Source organism: Pleurodeles waltl, chromosome 1_2, assembly GCF_031143425.1.
Source record: "Pleurodeles waltl isolate 20211129_DDA chromosome 1_2, aPleWal1.hap1.20221129, whole genome shotgun sequence".
Lineage (NCBI taxonomy): Eukaryota > Metazoa > Chordata > Amphibia > Caudata > Salamandridae > Pleurodeles > Pleurodeles waltl.
This window is the reverse complement of record NC_090437.1, coordinates 119,235,486-119,261,827: the sequence shown is the minus strand read 5'-3', so window position 1 is coordinate 119,261,827 and position 26,342 is coordinate 119,235,486. Positions and strand designations below refer to the sequence as shown.

Genomic DNA, 26,342 nt, shown 5'->3' with positions numbered 1-26,342 from the left:
ATGCATTAATCACAAAAAACTACTTTTTTTAATACATATTTATTGTAATTTAGCAAATTAGGAGTGATACAGGAAATAGTAGTTCAGAATACTTTGCGGTTGTCAGAACCCCTTTCAGAGGGCCACAGGGGAAGCAATGGCTTCTGGCCCCAACTTTGCTGGGTTAGGCCTTCTGCTACTGATGTCCTGGATCCCGACCCACTAAGTATCTTTAAAAAACTGGCAAGTACCCCTTCTGCACTTGACTGACAGTGGTAGCTTGTTCGAGCATTCCAAGGCTCCCTTTGGGGGTGTGGGGGGTACAGTGTTGTGAACATGAGCTCAATAATTATTTGTTTGGCCAAATACTCACTTTTATTAAAAAAGAGAAGTATTTTATTTTTGTTTCTACAAAAGGAAAAATGACATTCACAAACAACTACACAATCCCCTGAGGTTGGAACTCTGTTTTTTCTTTGGCAGTTCCTTGCGCCAGTTACTACTCGCTCTAGCAATAGTGGTCATTCCCTGTTCACTTTTGGCAAGATCCAGTGTATGCCACATTAGTAGTTGGGAGTCTCAAGAATCCACTCTGACTCTGTTCTAAAGTCAAAGATGTTCCAGTGCTGACACCCTATCTAGCCAGCAAGTTCCCCAGAGGCTGACTCGCCTGAATTAAATCTTGCCCACAACTACTGTCTCGAATGCTCTGGAGTCCCCCCCGTGAGTGTCAGAGCAGCAGTGACTGGTATCGATGAGTTCACTGTACGCGCCCCATGCAGGTTGCACTGACTGATCTGCTCAGAAGCGGTCATGTATCTGCAGCAACCAGAGATTTCTTGCAGCCTCTTGTGACAGGTAAGTCTTTTGGTCTCTCCCGCAACAGAAGGAAGATAATACGTTCTTGGTGCTGATACCTTGTCTGGGGGTAGACAAGTGGGGCGGGAGGGGGGGGGGGTCCGTTCTCATGGTGGCATCACTCGGACAATGCTCTGGGTCAATACACACTTCTGGCCACCCCTATGGCACACAGGGTCACCGCACCCCTACTGTACATGGGCACCTAGCCACGCAACACAGAAGATGTCTGCCCGGCAGCCTCTTGTGGCATATGGTGTTGCAGATTCATAGTTGTCACCAATCTGTAATTTACAGGGGGCAGATGTAAGAGTAAGAGTATGTTTGTCATGGACCGTAGTGTGAAATCCAATAGAATTGGAATGGCATAAACACTCACAAACACCCAGAGCTGTCTGTGCACGTGTTTTATTGCCATCACATATCTATCTAGGTTGTCCTCAAGAGAGCCATCAACTATCAGCGACTAGAAGCAACCTTTGCAGCATAATCTCCACCGAGAGCCTAATGAGAAGTCCACATGGTAGACTGCCAGAGCCATAGGGGCCTACCCGATAGAGACTTCTAGTTGCAGATTCATTACCTTTGAATTTCCCCCAGGCATCAGACTGGATCCAGAGAATTTTGTGAGCAGTACCCCTGCGTGCTGTCGGATGGCATCAATCGTCCCTGCGCTCATAGTCATCCATGCTGGATATTAGGTCACTGGTCGTATGTAGGTGCCACCCTGGGGCTCTGACAACATTTATTTTCTTTCCAGCAAACGCTGATCAGAAGAGAACTACCACTCAGTCATTTGACTGGCCTTTTTTGACTGTTTGTCAAAGATTTCTTAGAGTTTTCAACTGGTGCATCGAGGATGTCATATAGGAAGATTAGTTCAAGCCCTTCAGTTCTCTTCATTGGGTGATGTGTATGACAGATTCGCATCTTGTGTGTTTTTGGTGCCTGAGTGTCGGGCTATGCATCCAAACGCATTGAGGAAGTAGTCCCTGAAGCTGATGCCAGCTCGATGCTAGACTCCCCGCAAGTCAAGATCTTGGTCGAGAGGAAGGTCCCGGGATCAGTCACGGAGAGCTTCGTTGTTGTCGTCACACTCCAAGTCCTCTGGGCAATCGGGTATATTGAGCTACAAAAGTAAATCTAACAAGTTGAAGCATTCTTTGACTTCTCCTCGTTTGTTGGCTAACAAGACAAGGGAGCGTCCTAGGCCTTGCTCTGCGGAGCCTGTACCTGGGCTGATTCTGCGCCTCCCTGAGTTTCCGGAAGCCGGAGCGACCCCTGCCCAACTCAGCTTAATGGGGCCACGCGCCTCATTTTTGGGCAGTTCGACACCACTAGGATGCCTTAGGGCCCTGAAGTTTGGAAGGGGCCCCTTCTGGCTTGTGCCTTTGGCCTCAGCGCCCAGGGGCACCCAAGAATCCAGTCCAGCCTTCACCGACGCTCCTGGCACCGTCCGCACCCTCGGGCGGCGCCATCTCCATTGTAATCTCCGACATGGAGCCGGATGGGCATCATTCAGCACTGACTTTGAGACCGGTAGGTGCTTTGCCTCCTATGTCGGATCCTGAACCCCTTTCTTATGGGTTAGATTACGAAGATGAATGGGAGGGGTCGCTGGACACTTTATAATACCAGCTCCAGGAAGAACAATCTTTGGGTTGGTGTGCAGACTTGGGTGAATTCAGCGAACTGGATACCTCTCCAGATACTGGCATGATTTCTCCCCCTACTGTAGTTACGGAGGAGAGAGTTTCCTATTCTGTGGTGGTGAGGAGGGCAGTTGAGGTCCTCAACCTTGAACTGCCCTCTGTGGTCATCAGGACTAACCTCCTGACAGAGGTGCTGCAACGTGAGCTTCTACGTCAGAGCTCATGCTGCCGTTTAATGAGGCCCTCACTGATATCTTACTCAGTACCTGGTCCAAACCCAGAACAGGACAATTGATCTCAGCCATCACCCAGCCCCAGGGGACCCAAGTTTTCTGATCCAATTCCCCCACCCCTTAGAACTTGGTTATCCAAGTCTGTACCTCTCAGGGCGCATTCCCTTCCACGCCCGGGATATGGAATCCAAAAGATTGGACACAATTGGGAAGATGTCTTCTTCCACAAGCTTTGCAGTCCGTGAACTCGGCATGCCTTTTGGGTCAATGTTCCCTTACACTGTGGGAAACGTTTGCGCAAGTGCTGCCACATGTCCTGGAGCCTGATTTTCTCAGGCTGTTGCTGATGAGGGAGACGCTGTAAAGTTCACATTACATTGCGGACTGGGCACAACCATCTTGCTGGGCAGAGCGGTTTCCTTGACAGTGGCCTTGAGGTGCCATGCCTGGCGGAGGACGCCTGGCATCTCAGGGGATGTCCAAGCTACCCTGACAGAGATGGGATCCAGCTCTTCGGAGACAAGTCATACTCTGCGATCAAGTGCTTCAAGTATTCTTGGGCAAGGGCCAGGTTTTTGGGCCTTGTGCGGCCCCTCATCCTCTCCAGTCTTAATTTCTCTCCTTTTGTGGTTACAGAAGGGGGTCTCCAACCATGTCCATTCCTGGCCAGCCACTGTGTTGCGCATGCTGCCCAGCTTCTGCGTGGCTAAGGGTGCAGGATTCACCGACCTGCTAGATCAGGTGGCCAGCGGTCTGGACAGTCGCCCCCCCCCCCCCCCCCCCCCCCCCAATTGCAGAAGCCTCTAAGCCTTCGTAATCTGACTCTGACTCTTCCCCACTTAGGGCCAGTTGGTGGCAGGATTCGCCATCACCTACTCTGCAGGCAATCCATCACATCAGAAAGTTGTGTTTTGCAGATAATCTGAATGGGCTACACATTCCGTTTCGAGACTACCCCTCCATCCATGCCACCTTCTCCGCAAGGAATTATAGACTTTCTTGGCTGAGGTAGCCACAGAGAGGTTTCCCATGCCAGAAGTAGGTTGTAGTTGCTATTCCCACTACTTTTTGGTAACCAGAGAGGACAAGGGCCTCTGCCCTATCCTAAATTTTCAGCCCTGTAATCTCTTCCTCATGATAGATAAGTTCAAAATGCTGACTCTGGCTAAGGGTCTTTCTGTCTTGGACCCAGGAGACGGGACGGTAGCATTGAACCTGCAAGACGCTTATTTCCATATTCCCATCCTTGCTGCCTACAGATGTTACTTACAGTTCACGGCACGCCACAAGCACTTTCGGTTCAATGTGCTCCCTTTTGGCCTTACCAGCGCCCCTCAGATGTTCACCAAGGTGATGGTGGCCGCAGCTCATCTGCACAGGTCAGGGGTTTCAGTCTTCCCCTATTTAGATGACTGGCTGTTGAAGGCGGGCTCTCCCCAGGCTGTCCTCTCCCACCTCCAGACTACAGCAGACCTCTTTCATTAGCTGGGGTTCACCATAAACGTGTTGAATTCATACCTGAGTTTCAGGCGCTTCCTTTCATGGAAGTTGTTCTGGACACATTGCACTTCTTGGCTTATCCTGGATTTCGGTGAGCATGACTGAGGCTGCTGGGCCTCATGGTCTCCTGCATTCTGCTGGTGACACATTCCAGATGGTATATGCCGGCTCAGCAGTGGGACCTGAAATTTCAGTGGGCAAAGCATCAAGGGAATCTCTCCAACAAGGTTCTGATCTCAGAGAGAACTGCGGAAGAGCCGAAGTGATGATTAACGAACCACAGTTAGGTCACAGGCAGATCCCTCTCCCTTCAACATCCAGATCTGACAGTAGTGACTGATGCATCACTCCTGGGATGGATGGCCATTTAGGAGAGGTGGGGGATCAGAGGCAGCTGGCCTCTGGAGAAATCCGGACTGCACATCAACCTGGTAGAGCTCTGTGCAATCCGGCTAACATTGAAGGCATTTCTTTCCTCTATCAAGGGTAAGATGGTGCAGGTTTTCACAGACAACACCACTGCCATGTAGTACTGCAAGAAGAAAGGCCAAGTGGGATCGGGGGCTCTTTGTGAATATACTCTGCTGTTGGAAGAAATTTGTGGTATGGTGCACAAGTCTTGTGACCCCCCTTTTTGCCACTCTCTCTGAGGTTCTGTTGTTTATCCTTTCCTTGGCCCAGCAGGGTTCTTCTGTGGGTACTTTCAAAGGTTGTGTATTTCCTCTTTTTTGGGGGTTACCTGATCAACCTTTATCATCTAAGTTGCCCTACCATACCATCTTTTTGGGCAAAGTGGTGCTTCACTCTAGGGCCTTCTTTCTGCCAAAAGTGGTTACATCCTTTAATTTAGGCCAATCCATTACCTTTCCTACTATTTATGCATCCCTCACGTACTTCTAAGGAAGAGGAGAGACTCCAACGTCTGGACCCATGAAGAGCGTTGGTGTTTTACCTTGAATGTACAAAAGAGTTCCGGACGGAGGATCGACTCTGTCTGTTAGGTGGGTGCGGAGAAAGTTTGGGCAGTGCAGAAGCAGACCATCTCCACATGGGTCGTTCTCTGTATTAAGTTCTGATACGTACTGGTCAAGAGGCAATCCCCTGAGGGTTTGCATGCTCATCTTCCTGAGCTAAAGCTGTCACCGATGTGCCATCACTACACAACGGATCCCGGGACCTTCCTCTCAACCAGGATCTTGACTTGTGGAGAGTCGAGCATCGGCCAGGCGTCCCCTTCAGGACCAATCCCTCAAAACCTTCAAATGTATGGCCCAACACTCTCTGGTTGTGGTAGCGCTCCAGGCACCAAAGACAAAGGAGGTGCAAATCTGGCTAAGTTCCAGTCCTTAACATGTCAGGCAGCAACGTGGGCATCTTTGCACACGTTTACCAAACACTTCTGTCTGGATAGTCTGGTCCCGCCACCAGGGGATGCACAACACTACCTGACAGCGTACAGGGGTACTGCTTACAAAATTTTCCAGATCCAATCAGACACCATTCAAATTCATAAGTAAGTCATGTGCAGCTAGATATTTTTTCTCCCAGTTAAGGTGTTACTGAAGATAATTAACTTGTTCAACAGTTTACACTTTGTGCCCATTAACTGCGTCTTCTGAAGGAGAAGAAGGTGGGGGCATGGTGTCTGGTATATTGGCACACTGCTCCTGTTTCTATCTTATTACATTCCCCAAAATAGCTTTTTATGTATTGGGATTCAGTGTTGTCTTTTTCCTATCCATTCAAGTAGTACTAGTAAAACATCACTGATGAAACTCTTGCCATGTATTGCTGAAACAATGAACTGTGATAAGTAACACCCCATTCCCTTACCGAAAGGCCACTACACATTTTCTGCCAGAAGTATATGTCGCCCAAAAATACACACAACTGCAAGAAAAGTTGCATTAGGTGAAAAGGAACATTATGAGTTTCTGTCTGCTTCCATTGGCCTAAGGTGGAGATTCAGTCTGCATAGTGAAGAAGGGGGGGTCACTGTGTAAGCAGCTTCCCGGAAACCCTGTTCGAACCTCTGAGAGCCCTCACAAAGCTGGACGCCATGTTGGAGTGGACCAAGTGCACCAACGAAGCCTTCCGATGGGTCAAATACGCGCTGGTGATGAATGCATAATGTGACTTGCATCTTAGCATAGAACTACTCATCGCTGCCAGCCCCGTGGGGCTAGGAGAAGTCCTCATGCAAGAAACAGCTCATAAAGCGAGGGACCCAATATTGTAGGACAGCAGGGCCCTCACCGCCACCGAGTCCTGGTATGTCCAGATCAAAAGGTAGTCCCTGGCCATCTGATAGGGTTGTCATAATTTCCATCGGTACCTCTGTGGACGTCGCTTCACAGTAGTCCGGGATCACTAAAAACTCATTCCCATATTTGCTGGTATATCCAGGAACCCACCACCAAGGAGAGAGAGGTGGGCAGTCCAGCTCCGGCTGTATGACTTCACTGTGTCACACCGGCCCACAACCCAGCCGACTTCCTCTCACGGCACCCGCCGATGGGACTGATTGAAGCCAGGTTTAAGATGAATAGGGTGAGGACTTTTTCACCCTGGTCATTCAAAGTACCTGCCCAGTGACAATGACGTTGGAGGACATCAGGGAGGCTGCCAAGGCCCTTCACAGCCTGAGAGGCCCTTCAGAGTTACCAACAGAGCTGATTCCTAGAGGGAGCCAAGAGATAGAATGCCCAGGATGCAGCCGTTCTCACCCAGGTGTGGTGTGTTTGCCACCAGCTCAGCTAGACCGTTGATGGGTTCCTGTTGAGAGGGCCCCGGATTGTAACACCACTTAGCCTGGGGGCCTCGTGATCAGCATGCCTCATCAAGGTCATTGTTAGATCTGACAGGCTTAGGGTAGTCTGCCTCCCAAATTTTTGCCTACCTCCTCCCCTTTTCTGACCTAGTTTTTGCTGGGATTAGGACTCTGTGCACTTTACTACTGCTGTCCAGTTTTAAAGTGCTTGTGCTCTCTCCCCTAAACATGGTAATATTAGTCTATCCCTAACTTGCATATTTCATTTACTTATTAGGCCCTGTACCTGAAAATGAAATACTACTAGTGTGCCTGCAACACAGATTGTGTCACCCACTTGAGTAGACCTTTATCAATGCCTCAGGCCTGCCGTTGTAGAGCCTGCTCGTGCAGTTTTACACTACCATGTTGACCTACTAAAATGTCCCTTTTGCCAGGCCCAAACCTTTCTTTTATATGCATATGTCACCCTGACAGGCCATGTAGGCCCTAGACAACCCAGAGGGCAGGATGCAGTGTATGTAAAAGACAGGACATATATTTAAAGTTTTACATGTCCTGGTAGTGAAAAGCTCCCAAAGTCGTTTTCATTGCTGCAAGGCTTATCTTTCCACTTATCTTTCCTCTAGCATAACATGGGGAATTCCTTATTACATATTATAAGTGTAATTCACAATCTGGAAGAGATAAACTTTTCGAGTTTGGTTTTTATGGAATCACAATTTTAAATCACAAATTATGGTGGTCATATTTTAAATTGCAATTCTGAAAATGCCACTTTTAGAACTTTCTCAGCAAAGGAGCGGTTGGGCCCATTTAAAGTCAGCAAGGCTAGGGCTCAATAGAAATCAAAACGACAAATAATGTGCCAGTACTGACTAAACATTCAACGTTCAGAGAAAGACCACATAAATAAATAACTGTGGTCGTAATTCATTCTTGGAACACGTTTATCTAGATTTTGGATGAAAGTCATGTGCAGATGAAACGTACAGCCATAAATCATTAAATGCTAACAATAATGAAGCCCCAACTACAATAACAGTTCACAAACATTCTCAAATAACAACAAAACACATAAAAATAATACTAAGTCGCAGTTCTGAAAATTATGTGCCCATTCAGGGCTTACTTATTGTTCAGTCTAATGCCCCTGGTGAACGGGACAAGACAAAAGGGTGCAGTCGAACTAATAATATATGATAGGCAAAACACAGGAGTGCACAGATGAAGAAAGCCCTCCTTGGTGTACCTTGAAAGCTTACATACATGCTTAAGAGTCGTCTTCTCCTTCCGGCCAAGATATTTCAGTGGGCATGAGCAGAGAACCTCCTGGGAGGTTGGGAGGGAGGAGCTCACATCTGAATAGAATGTCCTGGCCCCACACAAAGGGCCGCATAACCCCAAGTAGTGAGTCTGGAGCCAAGGCAGGTAGGGCAGGGCCTCTTTGCACTTCTAAGATCTGTCTTTGAAGTCTCCCCACTTTAAAGGGCCAACTGGGTCTAAGTATTGAACCTTTGAAACCACCATTTCATTACACCTCTTGACCTGTGAAGTCTCTGCTAAAAAAAAAGAACTGCCATGCTGCTGTAGGACTACCACTCTGCCAGACTACTGCTTTGCTTTGTTGTGCTGCTCTGCTGCTCCTATGCCTGGGTGAGAAGAACTGGACCTGCATCACTTGAACCCAGAGTGACTCCAAGGGCTAGCTGGCTTACCTCCTGATGTGAAGTCTCAGGGACATAAGACTTCCATCTACCCTGCTTCTGCACCTGGACCCACCCTTCGGTGAGTCTGCCTTGCCAAGTAGTGCAACTCCAGTCCTTGACACATGGTAGTGGGACGAAGGTGTTTTCACCAGCAAACCTGGTGCATCCTCTACTGAACAGCACATTTCTGAGTTGAACTGACGCAGCTCTTCGGCAGAACTGCACATCCTCAAGCAGGACCAATGCATTGCTGCTGCTGCCTGGATTGAACCGAACGCAAAAGACTTGCATTGCTGCTGCATCCCGCGACTTGTGACTAACACATCGCTTTTGGAACCACCACTGAGGGCCACATTCCCCAGCGCAAGGTCCGTGCATCCCCGTCAGCGGCAGCCTCCACAACAGTGATAAACTCCACATTGGAGTTTCACTGCTTATCGGACCTGACACATTGCCTTGACTGCACAACACATCCACTACACTGGTCTTAACAACGCAAGCCCTGTAGACAAGATTCTCAACATCTACGCACCGGGAGCTCGTACCGCAACCTCGCCACATCTCCGAACCGGCACATCTCCTCTCCAATGCATCTTCAACCTGAATCCACGAAATGCTCCGCAACCTTGGATTAAGGTACTTGGGCTCAGTGGGCCTAACTCGGACCCTGTAACTGGCCCACGCTCCATTGCAGTCAGCCTGAATTTTTCACTTTGTTCAAATAACCACTTTTAGAGCTTTACATTTATTTTTTAAACTTTAAACTATTAAAAATCAATATCTCGAGTTCTACATATTGGACGTTTGTCGTTTTGTTTTATTTATTCAATTCAAATCTATTTTTCTAACCTTGTGTGGAATCTTTTTGTGTGGTGTTTTCATTGTTTTATTGTTTGAAGTGTTGCACAAATACTTTACACATTGCCTCCAAGTTAAGCCTGACTGCTCTGCCAAGCTACCAGAGGATGATTATTTAGGTTTAGCTTGTGCCTTACCCTGACTAGGATTATGGTTGCTGTTTTACCCAGACTTATTCCCCAGTCCACTAGCAACCCAATTTCTAAAAGTCACCAAGGCAAAACCAAGACGAAAGCATGACCGAGGAGGAAAGTCTGGTTCCCGATGATGGATGAGCTTTTTGATGACATGGTTGTCAATTGCGTACCCTGCCAAATTACAGGTGGGGAAGCAAGCAGCCCCAGTGTCGGTTGCCACAAAGGACATCACCCAGCAGCTATGGATGCACCTATGCATGCACTTTGGAAGCTTCCCCAAAGGGGGAGCCATAGTCGTCCTTGTGGATGACCACTCCAAGCACATGGTCGTGGAGGTGACCCAATCTACAGCGTTCAAATGTTACAACCTATATTAGAAGAGACGTGCACACTTGTTGGGTTACCAGAAGTTATCTGGATGGATAACAGACCCCCATGCCAAAGCTAAGACTTTCGAAAGGTACCTCCAGGATGTCGGGGTAAAGCACAGAAAAGTGACCCCCACCAAGCCAATAGAAAAGTTGAACGATTTGCGGACTCTCAACAAAACGCTATAAATCAGTTTCAATTTGGGGGAAGACCTTGAAGCTGGATTACAACAGTTCCTTATAGCGTACCAACACTTTGCACAGCACTATGGAATGTGCCCCTCTGGACCTTCTCCATAATCGACCGTTGGGAGAGGGGGATACCATCCCCGCCAGCTGCCAGTGGAGACTTGAATCCATGGATGAGAAGGCAGAGCAGGGAAAGCTTTGCGAAACCAATGCCAAGGCCAGCCATTGGAGGGGCGCACATTAACCAACCCTACAAGCAGGGGGATATGGTGTTCATCACAGACATTAAAACTCCATATTCGACGTGAAAATAAAACTCCATATTCGATGTGAAAAAATCATGTTGCAGCTAGTCCTGTAATGTAAAACAAAGGCCCTTCCAATAGCATTGCCTCATCTGTGTCACCCAAATATGCAGCCACAGCCAGGGTCGGACTGGCCAGTAGGACAATCAGGCAGTGCCCACAGGGCTGATCTGATAAGACAATGTGTGGGCCTATTTTATGGTCTAGTGGGAGTGTTTTATAGTTGATTTTCCTTATGTTACCACAAACATCGCCTGTAGCAAGCACAAATGCATTCAGTGTCCCATGCTTCGAAGAACATCGATACAACATGTCTTTACAAGTTCAGAACTTCCCTATTTTCAAATGTGGGCCACTTTTTAGGGTAGAGCCTGTAGTAGCATGCTCTAACGAGACACTGTTGTAATTAGAAAAAGGCTTGAGGCCCATCTGTGGCTTGCCATTTTTGTGACTTGCGTGCCACTCTTCTTTACATCCTTGTAGTTTGTCACTGGAGCCGATATCATAATTTCCCTTCCCTTCTGTGGAGCAGGGACCAAGCGCTGATTGATTCAACTTAATCAGTACCTTCTGTTGCTCCATACGTAATTGAGGGACTATTTTCTTCTTTAAACTTCTAGTGTCCTGCAAACAGAAGGAGCGTGACTAGCAAAAACATGCTCAGCGGGATAAACTAAATTGTGAAGTTATATTTTTTATAGTTTACTTATTTTTAAATTTTGCCAAGACTTCTTTTCTCACTTTGCACTTATGTATTGTTTTTGCTTGTGGGTGCTGTTTTTAAAAAGATGACTATTGTTTTGTTCTAAATATTACAAAACAACATTGTTTCTTATGTGTAATTTTCAAAATTATACTTCAAGACATAATCGTTCAGTAACTCCAGTCCACCCTACCTGAATCCGCCCATTGAAATCCACACCACTCACACCAATTTACTTCAGTCTACCTCACTCCAATCCTCTCAAACCACTCCACTCCAATCTGTCCCACTCCAATCCAAAACAATCTGTCCCACCCCAAGCCAAAAAAACTGCCCCTCTGCAGTATAGCAATCCAAGACAATCTGCCCCAGTCCAATCCAAAATAATCTACCCCACTCCAATCTGCCTCGCTCCAGTCCAAAGCAATGTGCCCTATTGCAATTCAAAACAATCTGCCCCGCTCCAATCTACCCCGCTCCAATCCAAAACAATCCGCCCACTCCAAGCCAAAACAATGTGCCCCACTCCAATACAAAATAACTTGCCCAAATCCAACCTGCCCCACTCCAGTCCAAAGCCGTCTGCCCCACTCCAGTCCAAAGCCGTCTGCCCCACTCCAGTCCAAAGCCATCTGCCTCACTCCATTCCAAAACAATCTGCCTCACTGCAGAACAATTTGCATCACTCCAGTCCATTCCACCACGTTTCAGTACTCCCAACCCAGCCACTCCAGTCTGCCTCTCCAATCCCCAAAAAAATATGCCTTACTGCAATATAGCAATCCAAAACAATCTGCACCACTCCAGTGCAAACCAGTCTGTCCTACTCCAATCTAAAACAATATGCCTCACTCCAATCCAAAACAATCTGCCCCACTCCAATCCCCCCACTCATGTATAATCTGCCCCACTTCAATCTGCCCCACTTAAATCCACCCCACTACAATCCAGTTCACCTTGCCACGATCCACCCCACTCCAATCTGCCCCACCCCAGTCCAAAATAATCTGTCCTACTGCAATCCAAAACAATCTATTTCACACCAGTCTAAAACTATCTGCTCCGCTCCAGTCCAAAACCATCTTCCTCACTCAATCCGAAACCATCTGCCCCACTTCAATACAAAATACACTGCCACCACTACAGTCCAAAACAGTCAGGCCCACTCCTGTCTAAAACAATCAGCCCCACTCCAATCCAAAACAAACAGCACCACTCCACTCTGCCCCCTCCAAAACAATCTGTCCCACTGCAGTCCAATCCACCCCACTTCATTCCAGGCCGCCTCATTCTAATCCAGTTCACCTTGCCACGATCCACCCCACTCCAATGTGCCCCAAACCAATCCAAAATAATCGATCCTACTCCAATCCAAAACAATCTATTTCACACCAGTCTAAAACTATCTGCTCTACTCCAGTCCAAAACCATCATCCTCACTCCAATCCAAAACCATCTGCCCCACTTAAATACACAGCCCCACTCCAGTCCAAAACAAACAGCGCCACTCCACTCTGCCCCCTCCAAAATAATCTATCCCACTCCAGTCCAATCCACCTCACTCCATTCCAGTACACCTTACTACAATCTGCCCCACTCCATTCTGTCCCAATCCATTCCAAAACAATTTGCCCTACTCCATTCCAAAACAATCTGCCCTACTCCATTCCAAAACAGCCTTTCCCACTTCAATCCAAAGCCATCTATTCCACTTCATTCCAAAGCCATCTGCCCCTTTCCAATCCAAAGCCATCTGCCCCATTCCAATCCAAAGCCATCTGCCCCATTCCAGTCCAAAGCCATCTGCCTCATTCCAGTCCAAAGCCATCTGCCCCATTCCAGTCCAAAGCCATCTGCCCCATTCCAGTCCAAAGCCATCTGCCCCATTCCCGTCCAAAGCCATCTGCCCCATTCCCGTCCAAAGCCATCTGCCCCATTCCCGTCCAAAGCCATCTGCCCCATTCCCGTCCAAAGCCATCTGCCCCATTCCCGTCCAAAGCCATCTGCCCCATTCCCGTCCAAAGCCATCTGCCCCATTCCCGTCCAAAGCCATCTGCCCCATTCCCGTCCAAAGCCATCTGCCCCATTCCCGTCCAAAGCCATCTGCCCCATTCCCGTCCAAAGCCATCTGCCCCATTCCCGTCCAAGGCCATCTGCCCCATTCCCGTCCAAGGCCATCTGCCCCATTCCCGTCCAAGGCCATCTGCCCCAATCCAAGGCCATCTGCCCCACTCCAATCCAAGGCCATCTGCCCCACTCCAATCCAAGGCCATCTGCCCCACTCCAATCCAAGGCCATCTGCCCCACTCCAATCCAAGGCCATCTGCCCCACTCCAATCCAAGGCCATCTGCCCCACTCCAATCCAAGGCCATCTGCCCCACTCCAATCCAAGGCCATCTGCCCCACTCCAATCCAAGGCCATCTGCCCCACTCCAATCCAAGGCCATCTGCCCCACTCCAATCCAAGGCCATCTGCCCCACTCCAATCCAAGGCCATCTGCCCCACTCCAATCCAAGGCCATCTGCCCCACTCCAATCCAAGGCCATCTGCCCCACTCCAATCCAAAGCCATCTGCCCCACTCCAATCCAAAGCCATCTGCCCCACTCCAATCCAAAACCATGTGCCCCACTCCAATCCAAAACCATCTGCCCCACTCCAGTTCAAAACAATATACCCCATTCAAGTCTGACCCACTCCAAGTCAAAATACACTGCTCTACTCCAGTCCAAAACAATCGGCCCCACTTCAATCCAAAACAATCTGCCCACTCCAATCCAAAACAACTTGCCCCAGTCCAACCTGCCCCACTCAGTCCAAAACAATTTGAAGCACTCCAATACAAAATAGTCTGTCCCACTCAAATCTGCCCCACTCCAGTCAAAAACAATCTGCCCCACTCCAATTCAAAGCAATCTGCCCCACTGCAGTCTGGCCACCCCAATCTGAAACACTCTGTCCCACTCCAATCTGAAACAATCTGCTCCACTCCAGTTCCCCCACTCCAGTCCAATTCACCCCACTCCAGCCTAGTCCATCTCACCCCAATCCGCCCCACATCAATCACCCCCACTCCAATTGAAAATAATCTGTACTACTCCAGTCCAAAGCAATCTGCCCCACTCCAGTCCAAAGCAATCTGCCCCACTACAATCCAAAACAATCTTCCCCACTCCAGTCCAAAACAATATACCCCATTCCAGTCTGCCCCACTCCAAATCAAAATACACTGCCCCACTCCAGTCCAAAAAGTCGGCCCACTTCGATCTAAAACAATCTGCCCACTCCAATCCAAAACAATTTGCCCCAATCTAACCTGCCCCACTCAGTCCAAAACAATTTGAACCACTCCTATACAAAATAATCTGTCCCACTCAAATGTGCCCCAATCAAGTCCAAAACAATCTGACCCACTCCAATTCAAAGCAATCTGCCCCACTCCAGTCTGGCCACTCCAATCTGAAACAATCTGCCCCACTCCAATTCCCCCACTCCACACCAGTCCAATCCACCCCACTCCAATCAAGTCCATCTCACCCCAATCCGCCCCACGGCAATCTGCCCCACTCCAGTCCAAAGCAATCTGCCCCACTCCAGTCCAAAGCAATCTTCCCCACTACAATCTGTTTGAGTACAAACCAGAACAATCCACCCCACTGCAATCCAAAACAATCTGCCCGCTCCAGTCCAAAACAATTTGCCCCAATCCAACCTGCCCCACTCAATCCAGAACAATTTGAACCACTTGAATACAAACTAATCTGTCCCACTCAAATCTGCCCCACTCCAGTCCAAAACAATCTGACCCACTCCAGTCCAAAACAATCTACCCCACTCTAATCTAAAACAATCTGCCCTACTCCAGTCTGGCCCACTTCAATTCGAAACAGTCTGGCCCACTCCAGTCCAATCCACCCCACTCCAGTCAAGTCCATCTCACCCCAGTACGCCCCACATCAATCTCCCGCACTCCAATCCCAAATAATCTGTCCTACTCCATTGCAAAACAGTCTGTCCCACTTCAATCCAAAGCCATCTGCCCCACTCCAGTCTAAAAGAGCATGTCCCTCTCCAGTCCATAATAATCTGCCCGACTCCAGTCCAACAAAGCATGGTCCTGAAGGGGGAAGTATAAGCCTAGACTTCCATTGTACTAATTTCAAATACCCCTCCAATCGGTAGAGTATTGATAAACCACAATGTCTTAGTTATTCAAGACTATTTTGACCTAAATTCACATTACTTCTATCACATATCAGTAATATTATACATGGGTAGGTGCTCCCAAGAGTGTTGTGGCGCAATGCAAGTGATTGAGACAAAAGTGTGCAAGTGTTACATAAAACCCAAATGTATAGAAGTGTCTGGTATCAACAAATAGGACCCAAACAAACAATACTCTCAATAAAGAAAATGTTGGAGTCCTATTGGTTAGATTTCCTCTAGAACCAGTTCATTATACCAAATTATTGATGATTCTACCCCATAAAATCACTTAAGTAAGGGTCATCATCAGGACTATCAAAATCAAATGGAGGCACCAACCAAGGTAGGTGATCAATATTTCTCAGCCTGCAATTTTGTAATTAAGATGGGGAAGTCTCCAGTGGCCTGAGACTGCAGCATCTTGCATATAGCGTAGTGGCTGGAGGGAGAATGCATCATAAAGCTCCTTCTCAGGATGTCTCCAGGCCCTTGAAGAAGGATGCAAAGCGAAATACTTGTGTGCACCCAGGTGAAACAATGAATGATAGAGCACCAGCAGCCTGCTGAGCGGGATCAGAGGCCCATGCTGCACTCATAGAAGACTCCAATCCCAAATAATCTGCCCCAAACCAATCTACACCCACTCCAATCCAAAACAGTCTGTCCCACTCCAATCTACAACAATCTGCTACTTTCCAATCCAAAACAATCTGCTGTCACGAACTACTCGTCTGTCTGTGGCCCACTAGAAATGCGGCGAGGTATTGGTTCCTATAAGTTCTGCCTTGAGCCAAGTAGGTGCAACCCTTTCTTGTACCCACGGTGCTGCAGATGGAGAGAACGCCAATAAATCAATCAATCAATCAAAAAAATGTATAAAGCGCGCTACTCATCCGTTAGGGTCTCAAGGCACTTGGAGGTGGTCAAGGGGGGGCAGGAGGGTCACTGTTCGAACAACCATGTCTTGAGGTTCTATCTGAAGAGCAGGAGGTCTTTGGTTTTGCGAAGGTTGGTGGGGAGGGAGTTCCAGGTTTTGGGGGCGAGGTAGGAGAAGGACCTGCCTCCTGTGGTGGTGCGTTGGATGCGGGGGACTGTGGCTAGGGCGAGGTTGGCTGATCGGAGGTTGCGGGTGGGAGTGTGGAAGTTCACTCTTCCGTTGAGGTAGGTTGAGCCGGTGTTGTGGAGGGATTTGTGTGCGTGGATGAGGATCTTGAATGTGATTCTCTTGTTTATGGGGAGCCAGTGAAGGGTTTTGAGGTGTGGTGAGATTCGTTCGTGGCAGGGAGGCCAAGGACGAGGCGTGCAGCAGTGTTCTGGATTCTCTGGAGTTTGAGTTTGAGTGTGGTGCCGGCGTAGACGGCGTTACCGTAGTCTAGTCTGCTGCTGATGAGTGTATGGGGGACTGTCTTCCTGGTCTCTTGGGGAATCCATTTGAAGGATTTTTTTTTAGAGTGCGGAGTGTGTGGAAGCAGGAGGCGGTTAGAGCATTAATTTGCTGTGTCATGGAGAGGGAGGGGTCCAGGATGATGCCGAGGTTGCGTACGTGGTTTGCGGGGCCTAGGGCGGTGGTGTAGGAAACTACCATCTTGCCTGGCATGTTACCCCCATATCTCACTGTATATATGTTGTTTTAGTCTATGTGTCACCGGGACCCTGCCAGGCAGGGCCCCAGTGCTCATAAGTATGTGCCCTGTATGTGTTCCCTGTGTGATGACTAACTGTCTCACTGAGGCTCTGCTAACCAGAACCTCAGTGGTTATGCTCTCTCTGCTTTCCAAATTGTCACTAACAGGCTAGTGACCAATTTCACCAATTCACATTGGCATACTGGAACACCCTTCTAATTCCCTAGTATATGGTACTGAGGTATCCAGGGTATTGGGGTTCCAGGAGATCTCTATGGGCTGCAGCATTTCTTTTGCCACCCATAGGGGAGCTCTGACAATTCTTACACAGGCCTGCCAGTGCAGCCTGAGTGAAATAACGTCCACGTTATTTCACAGCCATTTACCACTGCACATGAGTAACTTATAAGTCACCTATAGGTCTAACCTTCACCTGGTGAAGGTTGGGTGCAAAGTTACTTAGTGTGTGGGCACCCTGGCACTAGCCAAGGTGCCCCCACATTGTTCAGGGCAAATTCCCCAGACTTTGTGAGTGCGGGGACACCATTACACGCGTTCACTATACATAGGTCACTACCTATGTATAGTGTCACAATGGTAACTCCGAACATGGCCATGTAACATGTCTAAGATCATGGAGACAATTCCATGATCCCCTGGGTATCTAGCACAGAACCCGGGTACTGCCAAACTGCCTTTCCGGGGTCTCCACTGCAGCTGCTGCTGCTGCCAACCCCTCAGAAAGGTTTCTGCCCTCCTGGGGTCCATGCAGCCCTGACCCAGGAAGGCAGAACAAAGGATTTCCTCTGAGAGAGGGTGTTACACCCTCTCCCTTTGGAAATAGGTGTGAAGGCTAGGGAGGAGTAGCCTCCCCCAGCCTCTGGAAATGCTTTGATGGGCACAGATGCTGCCCATCTCTGCATAAGCCAGTCTACACCGGTTCAGGGATCCCTCAGCCCTGCTCTGGCGCAAAACTGGACAAAGGAAAGGGGAGTGACCACTCCCCTGACCTGCATCTCCCAGGGGAGGTGCCCAGAGCTCCTCCAGTGTGCCCCAGACCTCTGCCATCTTGGAAACCGAGGTGTTGCTGGCACACTGGACTACTCTGAGTGGCCAGTGCCAGCAGGTGACGTCAGAGACTCCTTCTGATAGGCTCTTTCCTTTCTTACTAGCCTATCCTCCTTCCTAGGCAGCCAAACCTCCTTTTCTGGCTATTTAGGGTCTCTGCTTTGGGGAATTCTTCAGATAACGAATGCAAGAGCTCACCAGAGTTCCTCTGCATCTCCCTCTTCACCTTCTGCCAAAGGATCGACCGCTGACTGCTCAGAACGCCTGCAAAACAACAAAGTAGCAAAGACTACTGCAACCTTGTATCGCTTCATCCTGCCGGCTTTCTTGACTGTTTCCTGGTGGTGCATGCTCTGGGGGTAGCCTGCCTCCTTCTTGCACCAGGAGCTCTGAAGAAATTTCCTGTGGGTCGACGGAATCTTCCCCCTGCAAACGCAGGCAACAAAAGACTGCATCACCGGTCCTCTGGGTCCCCTCTCAGCACGACGAGCATGGTCCCTGGAACTCAGCAACTCTGTCCAAGTGACTCCCACATTCCAGTGACTCTTCAGTCCAAGTTTGGTGGAGGTAAGTCCTTGCCTCCCCACGCTAGACTGCATCGCTGGGTACCGCGTGATTTGCAGCTGCTCCGGCTCCTGTGCACTCTTCCAGGATTTCCTTTGTGCACAGCCAAGCTTGGGTCCCCGACACTCTAAACTGCAGTGCACAACCTTCTGAGTTGTCCTCCAGTGTTGTCGGACTCCCTTTTCTGACTTCGAGCGGACTCCGGTTCACTCCTCTTCTAAGTGCCTGATCCGGTACTTCTGCGGTGCTGCCTGCTTCTGTGAGGGCTCCCTGACTTGCTGGGCGCTCCCTCTGTCTCCTCATCCAAGTGGTGACATCCTGGTCCCTCCTGGGCCACAGCAGCATCCAAAAACCCTAACCGGGACCCTTGCAGCTAGCAAGGCTTGTTTGCGGTCTTTCTGCGTGGGAAGCTTCTTCACTACGTGGGACATCCATCCTCCAAAGGGGAAGTTCCTCGTCCTCTTCGTTCTTGCAAAACACCAAGCTTCTTCCATCCGGTGGCAGCTTCCTTGCACCCTCAGCTGGCATTTCCGGGGCTCCTGCCCACTCTCAACACTGTCACGACTCTTGGACTTGGTCCCCTTGTCTTACAGGTACTCAGGTCCGGAAATCCACTGTTGTTGCATTGCTGGTGTTGGTTTTCCTTGCAGAATCCCCTTATCACGACTTCTGTGCTCTCTGGGGGTTGTAGGTGCACTTTACACCTACCTTACAGGGTCTTGGGGTGGGCTATTTTTCTAACCCTCACTGTTTTATTACAGTCCCAGCGACCCTCTACAAGCTCACATAGGTTTGGGGTCCATTTGTGGTTGGCATTCCACTTTTGGAGTATATGGTTTGTGTTGCCCATATACCTATGTGCTCCTATTGCAATCGATTGTAACTTTACACTGCTTGCATTACTTCTTTTTGCTATTACTGCATAATTTTGGTATTGTGTACATATATTTTGTGTATATTTGGCATCCTCATACTGAGGGTACTCACTGAGATACTTTTGGCATATTGTCATAAAAATAAAGTACCTTTATTTTTAGTATATCAGTGTATTGTGTTTTCTTATGATATTGTGCATATGACACCAGTGGTATAGTAGGAGCTTTGCATGTCTCTTAGTTCAGCCTAAGCTGCTTTGCCATAGCTACCTTCTATCAGCCTAACCTGCTAGAAACACCTCTTCTACACTAATAAGGGATAACTGGACCTGGCACAAGGTGTAAGTACCGCTGGTACCCACTAGTAACACAGGTAAGAGCCTATTAGAAGGAGTCTCTGACGTCACCTGCTGGCCCTGGCCACTCAGAGCAGTCCAGTGTGCCAGCACACCTCTGAATCCAAGATGGCAGAGGTCTGGGGCACGCTGGAGGAGCTCTGGGCACCTCCCCTGGGAGGTGCAGGCCAGGGGAGTGGTCACTCCCCTTTCCTTTGTCCAGTTTCGTGCCAGAGCAGGGCTGGGTGATCCCTGAACCGGTGTTCTGCCTTCCTGGGCCAGGCCTGGCTGGACCCCAGGAAGGCAGAAACCTGTCTGAGGGGTTGGCGGCAGCAGCAGCAGCAGCTGCAGTGAAACCCTGGGAAAGGCAGTTTGGCAGTACCCGGGTTCTGTGCTAGAGACCCAGGGGAATCATGTTACATGGCCATGTTCGGACTTACCATTGTGACGCCATACATAGGTAGTGACCTATGGATAGTGCACGCATGTAATGGTGTCCCTGCACTCACAAAGTCCGGGGAATTTGCCTTGAACGATGTGGAGGCCCCTTGGCTAGTGCCAGGGTGCCCACACACTAAGTAACTTTGCACCCACCCTTCAGCAAGTGAAGGTTAGACATATAGGTGACTTATAAGTTACTTATGTGCAGTGTTAAATGGCTGTGAAATAATGTGGGCAGGCCTGTGTAAGAATTGTCAGAGCTCCCTATGGGTGGCAAAAGAAAGGCTGCAGCCCATAGGGATCTCCTGGAACCCCAATACTCTGGGTACCTCAGTAGCATATACTAGGGAATTAGAAGGGTGTTCCAGTATGCCAATGTGAATTGGTAAAATTGGTCACTAGCCTGTTACTGACAATTTAGAAAGCGGAGAGAGCATAACCACTGAGGTTCTGGTTAGCAGAGCCTCAGTGAGACAGTTAGGCATCACACGGGGAACACATACATATAGGCCACAAACTTATGAGCACTGGGGTCCCTGCTAGCAGGGTCCCAGTGACACATAACAAACATACTGAAACCTAGGGTTTTCACTATGAGCACTGGGCCCTTGCTAGCAGGATCCCAGTGAGACAGTGAAAACACCCTGACATATACTCACAAACGGCCAAAAGTGGGGGTAACAAGGCTTGAAAGAGGCTACTTTCTCACAGTGGGGCTGAGGGAGGACCCTTGGGGGACTCCGCAGATGATCTTGGTATTGGTGGAGTGGAATGGTGGGAGGCGGACTCTCTGGGTTCGGTCAGTGAGGAAGGAGGTGAGCCAGTCTAAGGCTTTGTTGCGATTTCCTATGTTGTGGATTCGTGTGCGGAGTGTGTGGTGGCAGACAGTGTCAAAGGCTGCGGAGAGGTCTGGGAGGATGAGTGTGACGGTCTCGCCTTTGTCAGCTTTGGTCCTAATGTCGTCAGTGCATTCGATGAGGGCGGTTTCTGTGCTGTGGTTCTTGTGGAACCCGGATTGTAAGGGGTCAAGAGTGTTGTTTTCTTCGAGGAAGTGAGATAGGCGGGTGTTGACTAGTTTCTCGGCGACCTTGGCGGGGAAAGGGAGGAGGGAGATGGGGCGATAGTTGGAGAGGATCTCCGGGTCGGCTTTGATTTTTTTTTTTAGGAGAGCAGTGATTTCTGCGTGCTTCCAGGAGTCTGGGTAGGTGGCGGAGTCGAAGGAGGAGTTGATTATGTTGTGGAGTATGGGGGCGATGGTTGGGCTGACTTTGTTGTAGATGCGATGTAGACAGGGGTCGGAGGGGGATCCGGAGTTGATGGAGTTCATGGTTTTTCGGTTTCTTCTTGTGTGTTGGGGGCCCAGGTGGTGAGTGTGGTGGGGGGGATCATGAGTGGGGTTTGAGTTGGGTGAGTGAGGGGTGTGTTTGGTGGGTGTGTGTCGTATGAAGCTGTTGTGGATGTCCAGGATTTTGTGGTGGGGTCTATGTTGCTGGATTTGGGTTTGGCTAGTTCATTAATGATGGTGAAGAGTTCTTTGCTGTTTTGAGAGTTGTTGTCAAGGCGTGTCTTGTAGTGATATCTTTTGGCGGTGCGTATGAGTTGGTGATGGGTGCGAATGGTGGCTTTGAGGGTGGAGAAGTTGGTTGTAGAGGGTTCTTGGAGTCTTGGAGTTCGGAGTTGAACCATGGGGCGTTCTTGATGTTGCAGGTTAGTGTGGTTTCTGAGGGGGGGCTAGTGTGTCAAAGGCAGTCCGTGCCCTCCTGAAGGAGTCCCAGAGGGAAAAAACCCAAAAAGGGAAAAAACCTCAAAGCAGGAAATCCTGGAACAAAAACAAAAAGTAAAAAAGTTAATCTGAACAAAAGACAAAATGACAATGAAAAAAGCTGGAACAGGCTATGAAAAAATAAAACTGACACAGAAGAAACAGGAGCAAAGATCACCACCCAAAGGAAGTGTTGCAGCGCAAAGAGAACTGGAATCACACACCTTATTTACCCAAAGAACAGGAAGTAAGACATCACATTGGTTTGGGAACATAGCATAGAAACCTATAGAAAAGTCACCATGTTAAATAAGGTTCCAATTGCATGCAGTGAGAAGGAAGGCATGCTGGGAAAGAGAGATGGTCATGGCAACTACAGAAGGGCATAAATACAGGGAGAAACGAGGAAAGCAGAAAAGAAGAAAGAAAAAAGAAGCATAAACTAAGTGGGGGTGAGTTGTGTGTGGAGGGAGGCAAGAACTTGCAGGGGTTCGCTGCGCCCGTAACTGGTTGAGGCCCCATGCCCAATTTGGGGCCTCGATGAAAATATAGAATGGCAGGGGCGCGGCACGTCTTCTTGCCGCGGATCGTGGCCGCGTCCCGAGCCGAATGTTCCCACTCCAATCCTAAACTATCTGCCCCACTCCAATCCAAAACAATTTACTGTACTCCAGTCCCCCTCACTCCTGACTGCCTTGCTCCAATCCAATCAGCCTCACCCGAAAAGAATCAGCCCCACCCCAGTTCGCCCCACTCCAATCCTCTACAATCTACCCCACACCAATCCACAGCAATCCAGACCAATCCAATCTACCCCACTCCACCACAATCCAACCCACCCCACTACAGTCCAACCCACCATACTCCAGTCGAAACCACCCCCTCTAGTCCAACCCATCCCACGCCAAACCACCACATTCCAATCCAACCCATCCCACCCTGATCCAATCCAACCCACTCCAATTCAACACATTTCAATCCAACCCATTCCAGTCAGACCCTACCCACTCCAGCCCACCCCAGTCCAATCAGACCCAATCCACCCACTTCACCCTAGTCCATCCTATCCCAATCCAATCTACCTTAATCCACCCCAGTTCAATCAGTTCATCTTAATCCAACTCGCTCCAGTCCATCCCACACTCTTGATCCAGCACACACCACACCAATCCCACTCACAATCCAATTTATCCCACTCCAGTCCAAGCCACCTCAGTTAAATCCAACCCACCCAACTCAAATCCAATCCACCCCACTCTCTCACCCCACACCAATCCAATCCACCCCATCCCAATGCATTCCACCCCACCCCACCTCAGTGCATTCCACCTCACCACAATCCACCTTACCACACCCCAACCCAGTACAACCCACTCCATCACATCCAGTCCACCCCATTTCATTCAGCCCCATTCCAATCAGCTCTACTCCATCCACTCCACCACATTCCAGTCCACCTCACCCCACTATGATCTAGTCCTACCCACTCTACTTCAGTCCACCCCACTCTGCACCAGTCCACCCCACCCTACTCCAAACCACCCCACTCTACTCCAGTCCACCCTTTTTTCTCAGTCGAATCCACACCACCCCAGTTCAGTCACTCCTCTCCAGTCCAGTCCAGTCCATTTCACCTAACCCACCCTCCTCCATCCTATACAGTCTACCTTAATCCACTCCACTCCTGTCTAAACCACCCCAATCGAAACCACTTTAATCCACCCCTCCCCAGTCCACACCAGTCCACTTCACCCCACTCAGTCTAATACAGTTAATCCCTTTCGTTCCAATCCACCCCATTCCAGTCCACCCACTCCTTTACCCCCCCTCCAGTGGTTCCCAACCTTTTGGCTTTTGTGGACCCCCCCTTTATTATTATTCGTGGAACCCAGGGACCCCCACTGAATCATTATTGGAATATGGGGACCCTCCACTGAGTAAATACTGAATGCTAGGGACCTAATTTGTTAATTGTATTTAATTTTCTAAGCAGTCACAGACCACCTGAGAAGGCTTCAGGGACCGCCAGGGGTCTCCAGACCACAGGTTGGGAACCACTGCCCCTCTCCAATCCAATTCAACCCACTCCTGTCCACCCCAACCCAGTCCAATCTACCACAATCCACCCTACTCAAATCCAGTCTAGTCCACTCCAATCCACCCCACTTAAAAAAGCCTCTCCACCCTACCACACCCCACTCCAATCCACCCCACCCAACTCCAGTCCACCCCACACTAATTCACCTCACTCCGATTCACCCCAATCCAATCCACCCCAATCTAACCCACCCTACTCAATCTAACCCTCCCTACTCAATCTAACCCTCCCTACTCAATCTAACCCACCCTACTCAATCTAACCCACCCTACTCAATCTAACCCACCCTACTCAATCCAATCCACCCCACTCAATCCAATCCATCCCACTGCATTCCAACCCACCTCTCTTAATCTAATCCATCCCACTCCATTCCAACCCACTAAATTCGATTCCACTACAGTCCAATCCACCCCACCCACCCCAATCCACTCCCTCTACCCCAGTTCACTTCACTCCAATCCACCCCACTCCATTCTCATCCACTACAATACACCCCAAACAAGTCTACCCACCCCAGTTCAATCCAGTCAATCCCACTCCAATCCACTCCACTTCAACCCAGTCGATCCACTCAACTCCACCCCGCTCCAGTCTACCCCACTCAAAGCCACTAAATCCCGTCCACCCCATTTCCGTCCAGGCTTCTCAAATCCTCTCCCCTCCAGTCTAGTCTAATCACCACCCTACTCGAATTCACCCCACTCAAAACCACCCAAATCCGATCCACCCCACCGTTGTCCAACACTCTACTCCCCTACTCCACCGTACGCCACTCCACGCCACTAGCTTTTAGCCATGCTGAACAGCAGCCACACTGATGTACAACGTGGCAAATACACATTGCCAAAGCCAATAGCTTGTATAGACCAGACCTATTGGCTTTGCTATTCCTTGTTTAGGTATCTGATTGGTTTATGGGGACCACTATTTGGTGACTGGACCTATTTTCTGCCTGAGTCCGAACCTGGCCACAGCTCAGCTTAGGTGGTTATAAAAGCAGAAAATATTATAATAGAATCTCTCAGAGCCGAAGATGTTTTTGACAGTGGTAGCCATGGTACTGTGTACTTGGGGGTGTTTGGTTGTGGGGGTGGGGAGGGGGGAGACTTGTATATGTCAAATGAAATCTGTATTTCAGTATTGTCTGTTAGTTAAGGAAGAGATTTGTTTTGACTCATTGACGAGTTTTTCCGTTGATGTTCTGCAGAAAAAAGTGGAGCCTTTCGTCAGCATCCTACAGTTGCCCTACCGTTTCACTGCTGAGGCAAACAAGGTCATCGTGTTTACCGAGGTGAGTGCAAAACTAGATATCTGTTATTTTTACCTATCAAATACTACTGCAACTGAAAGATGGAGAACTATCCAGACAATTATTACAATTCTAGTCATTAGCAATCTAAGGAGAACTGCTTTGGAAAGCCTAATTACCCACACTTCAGTATTTTGATTTATGGGTCTTCAGCTCAAGCTGTTGCTCTTTATACATTGCTGGTTCTCCTACCTGCTGTTTTTTGGTTGTGGGTATCACGATCCAAGCCTGAATGTTTAGGTGATTGGGATGGTCATGCAACAATTCCCAGATTGTGTTTAAGTGGAGAAATTAAAACTTGTCATCTTTGTTGATTAGGTGCACTGTGCTTGTCCTTTTCCTAGGATCCCATAGAGGTGCTCTCACCGTCCTTATTAAAGTTAGGTTGAGTGCACGTGATTTTGTCTGGCAGTGGATGATCGGTCCATTTTTGCCTGACAGGTTCACTACTGAAGACAAACTGTCCAAGGTTAAACAACCCAGACATGCTAGGTCCTTCTTGCAAATTCTTCCTGCAAACATCACCAAGGAGAATTTCCACCACTTCGAAGCAGCTTGGTGCTCACTGATTAACACCTTGTTCACCAGTGGAATCTTTCCAAGACTGCTGAAATCTAGTTAGATGCACTGCAATATGAAAAAGGTCATAACCTCCTGTCCGATTTTAGACTGGTTTCCAATTTACATTGGCTTGGGAAATCAATTAAGGTGTATTTCAAATCAAAATAAATTCCAGTATCAGTGAAGTACATCTGTTAGTGGGCTATCACTATAATTTCTGCTATGCCAGTGTCA

The 26,342-nt window shown here is 48.9% G+C and overlaps 1 protein-coding gene across 2 annotated transcripts in view; it reads left to right on the top strand.

Moving 5' to 3' along the window:
* MRPL1 (mitochondrial ribosomal protein L1) overlaps window positions 1-26,342 on the top strand; it is a 772,839-nt gene that overhangs the window by 181,462 nt on the left and 565,035 nt on the right. For both annotated transcript variants that reach the window (XM_069236801.1, XM_069236802.1), the window contains exon 4: window positions 25,446-25,529. In XM_069236801.1, coding sequence (XP_069092902.1) covers window positions 25,446-25,529 — 84 coding nt within the window. The remainder of the gene's footprint in view (window positions 1-25,445; window positions 25,530-26,342) is intronic.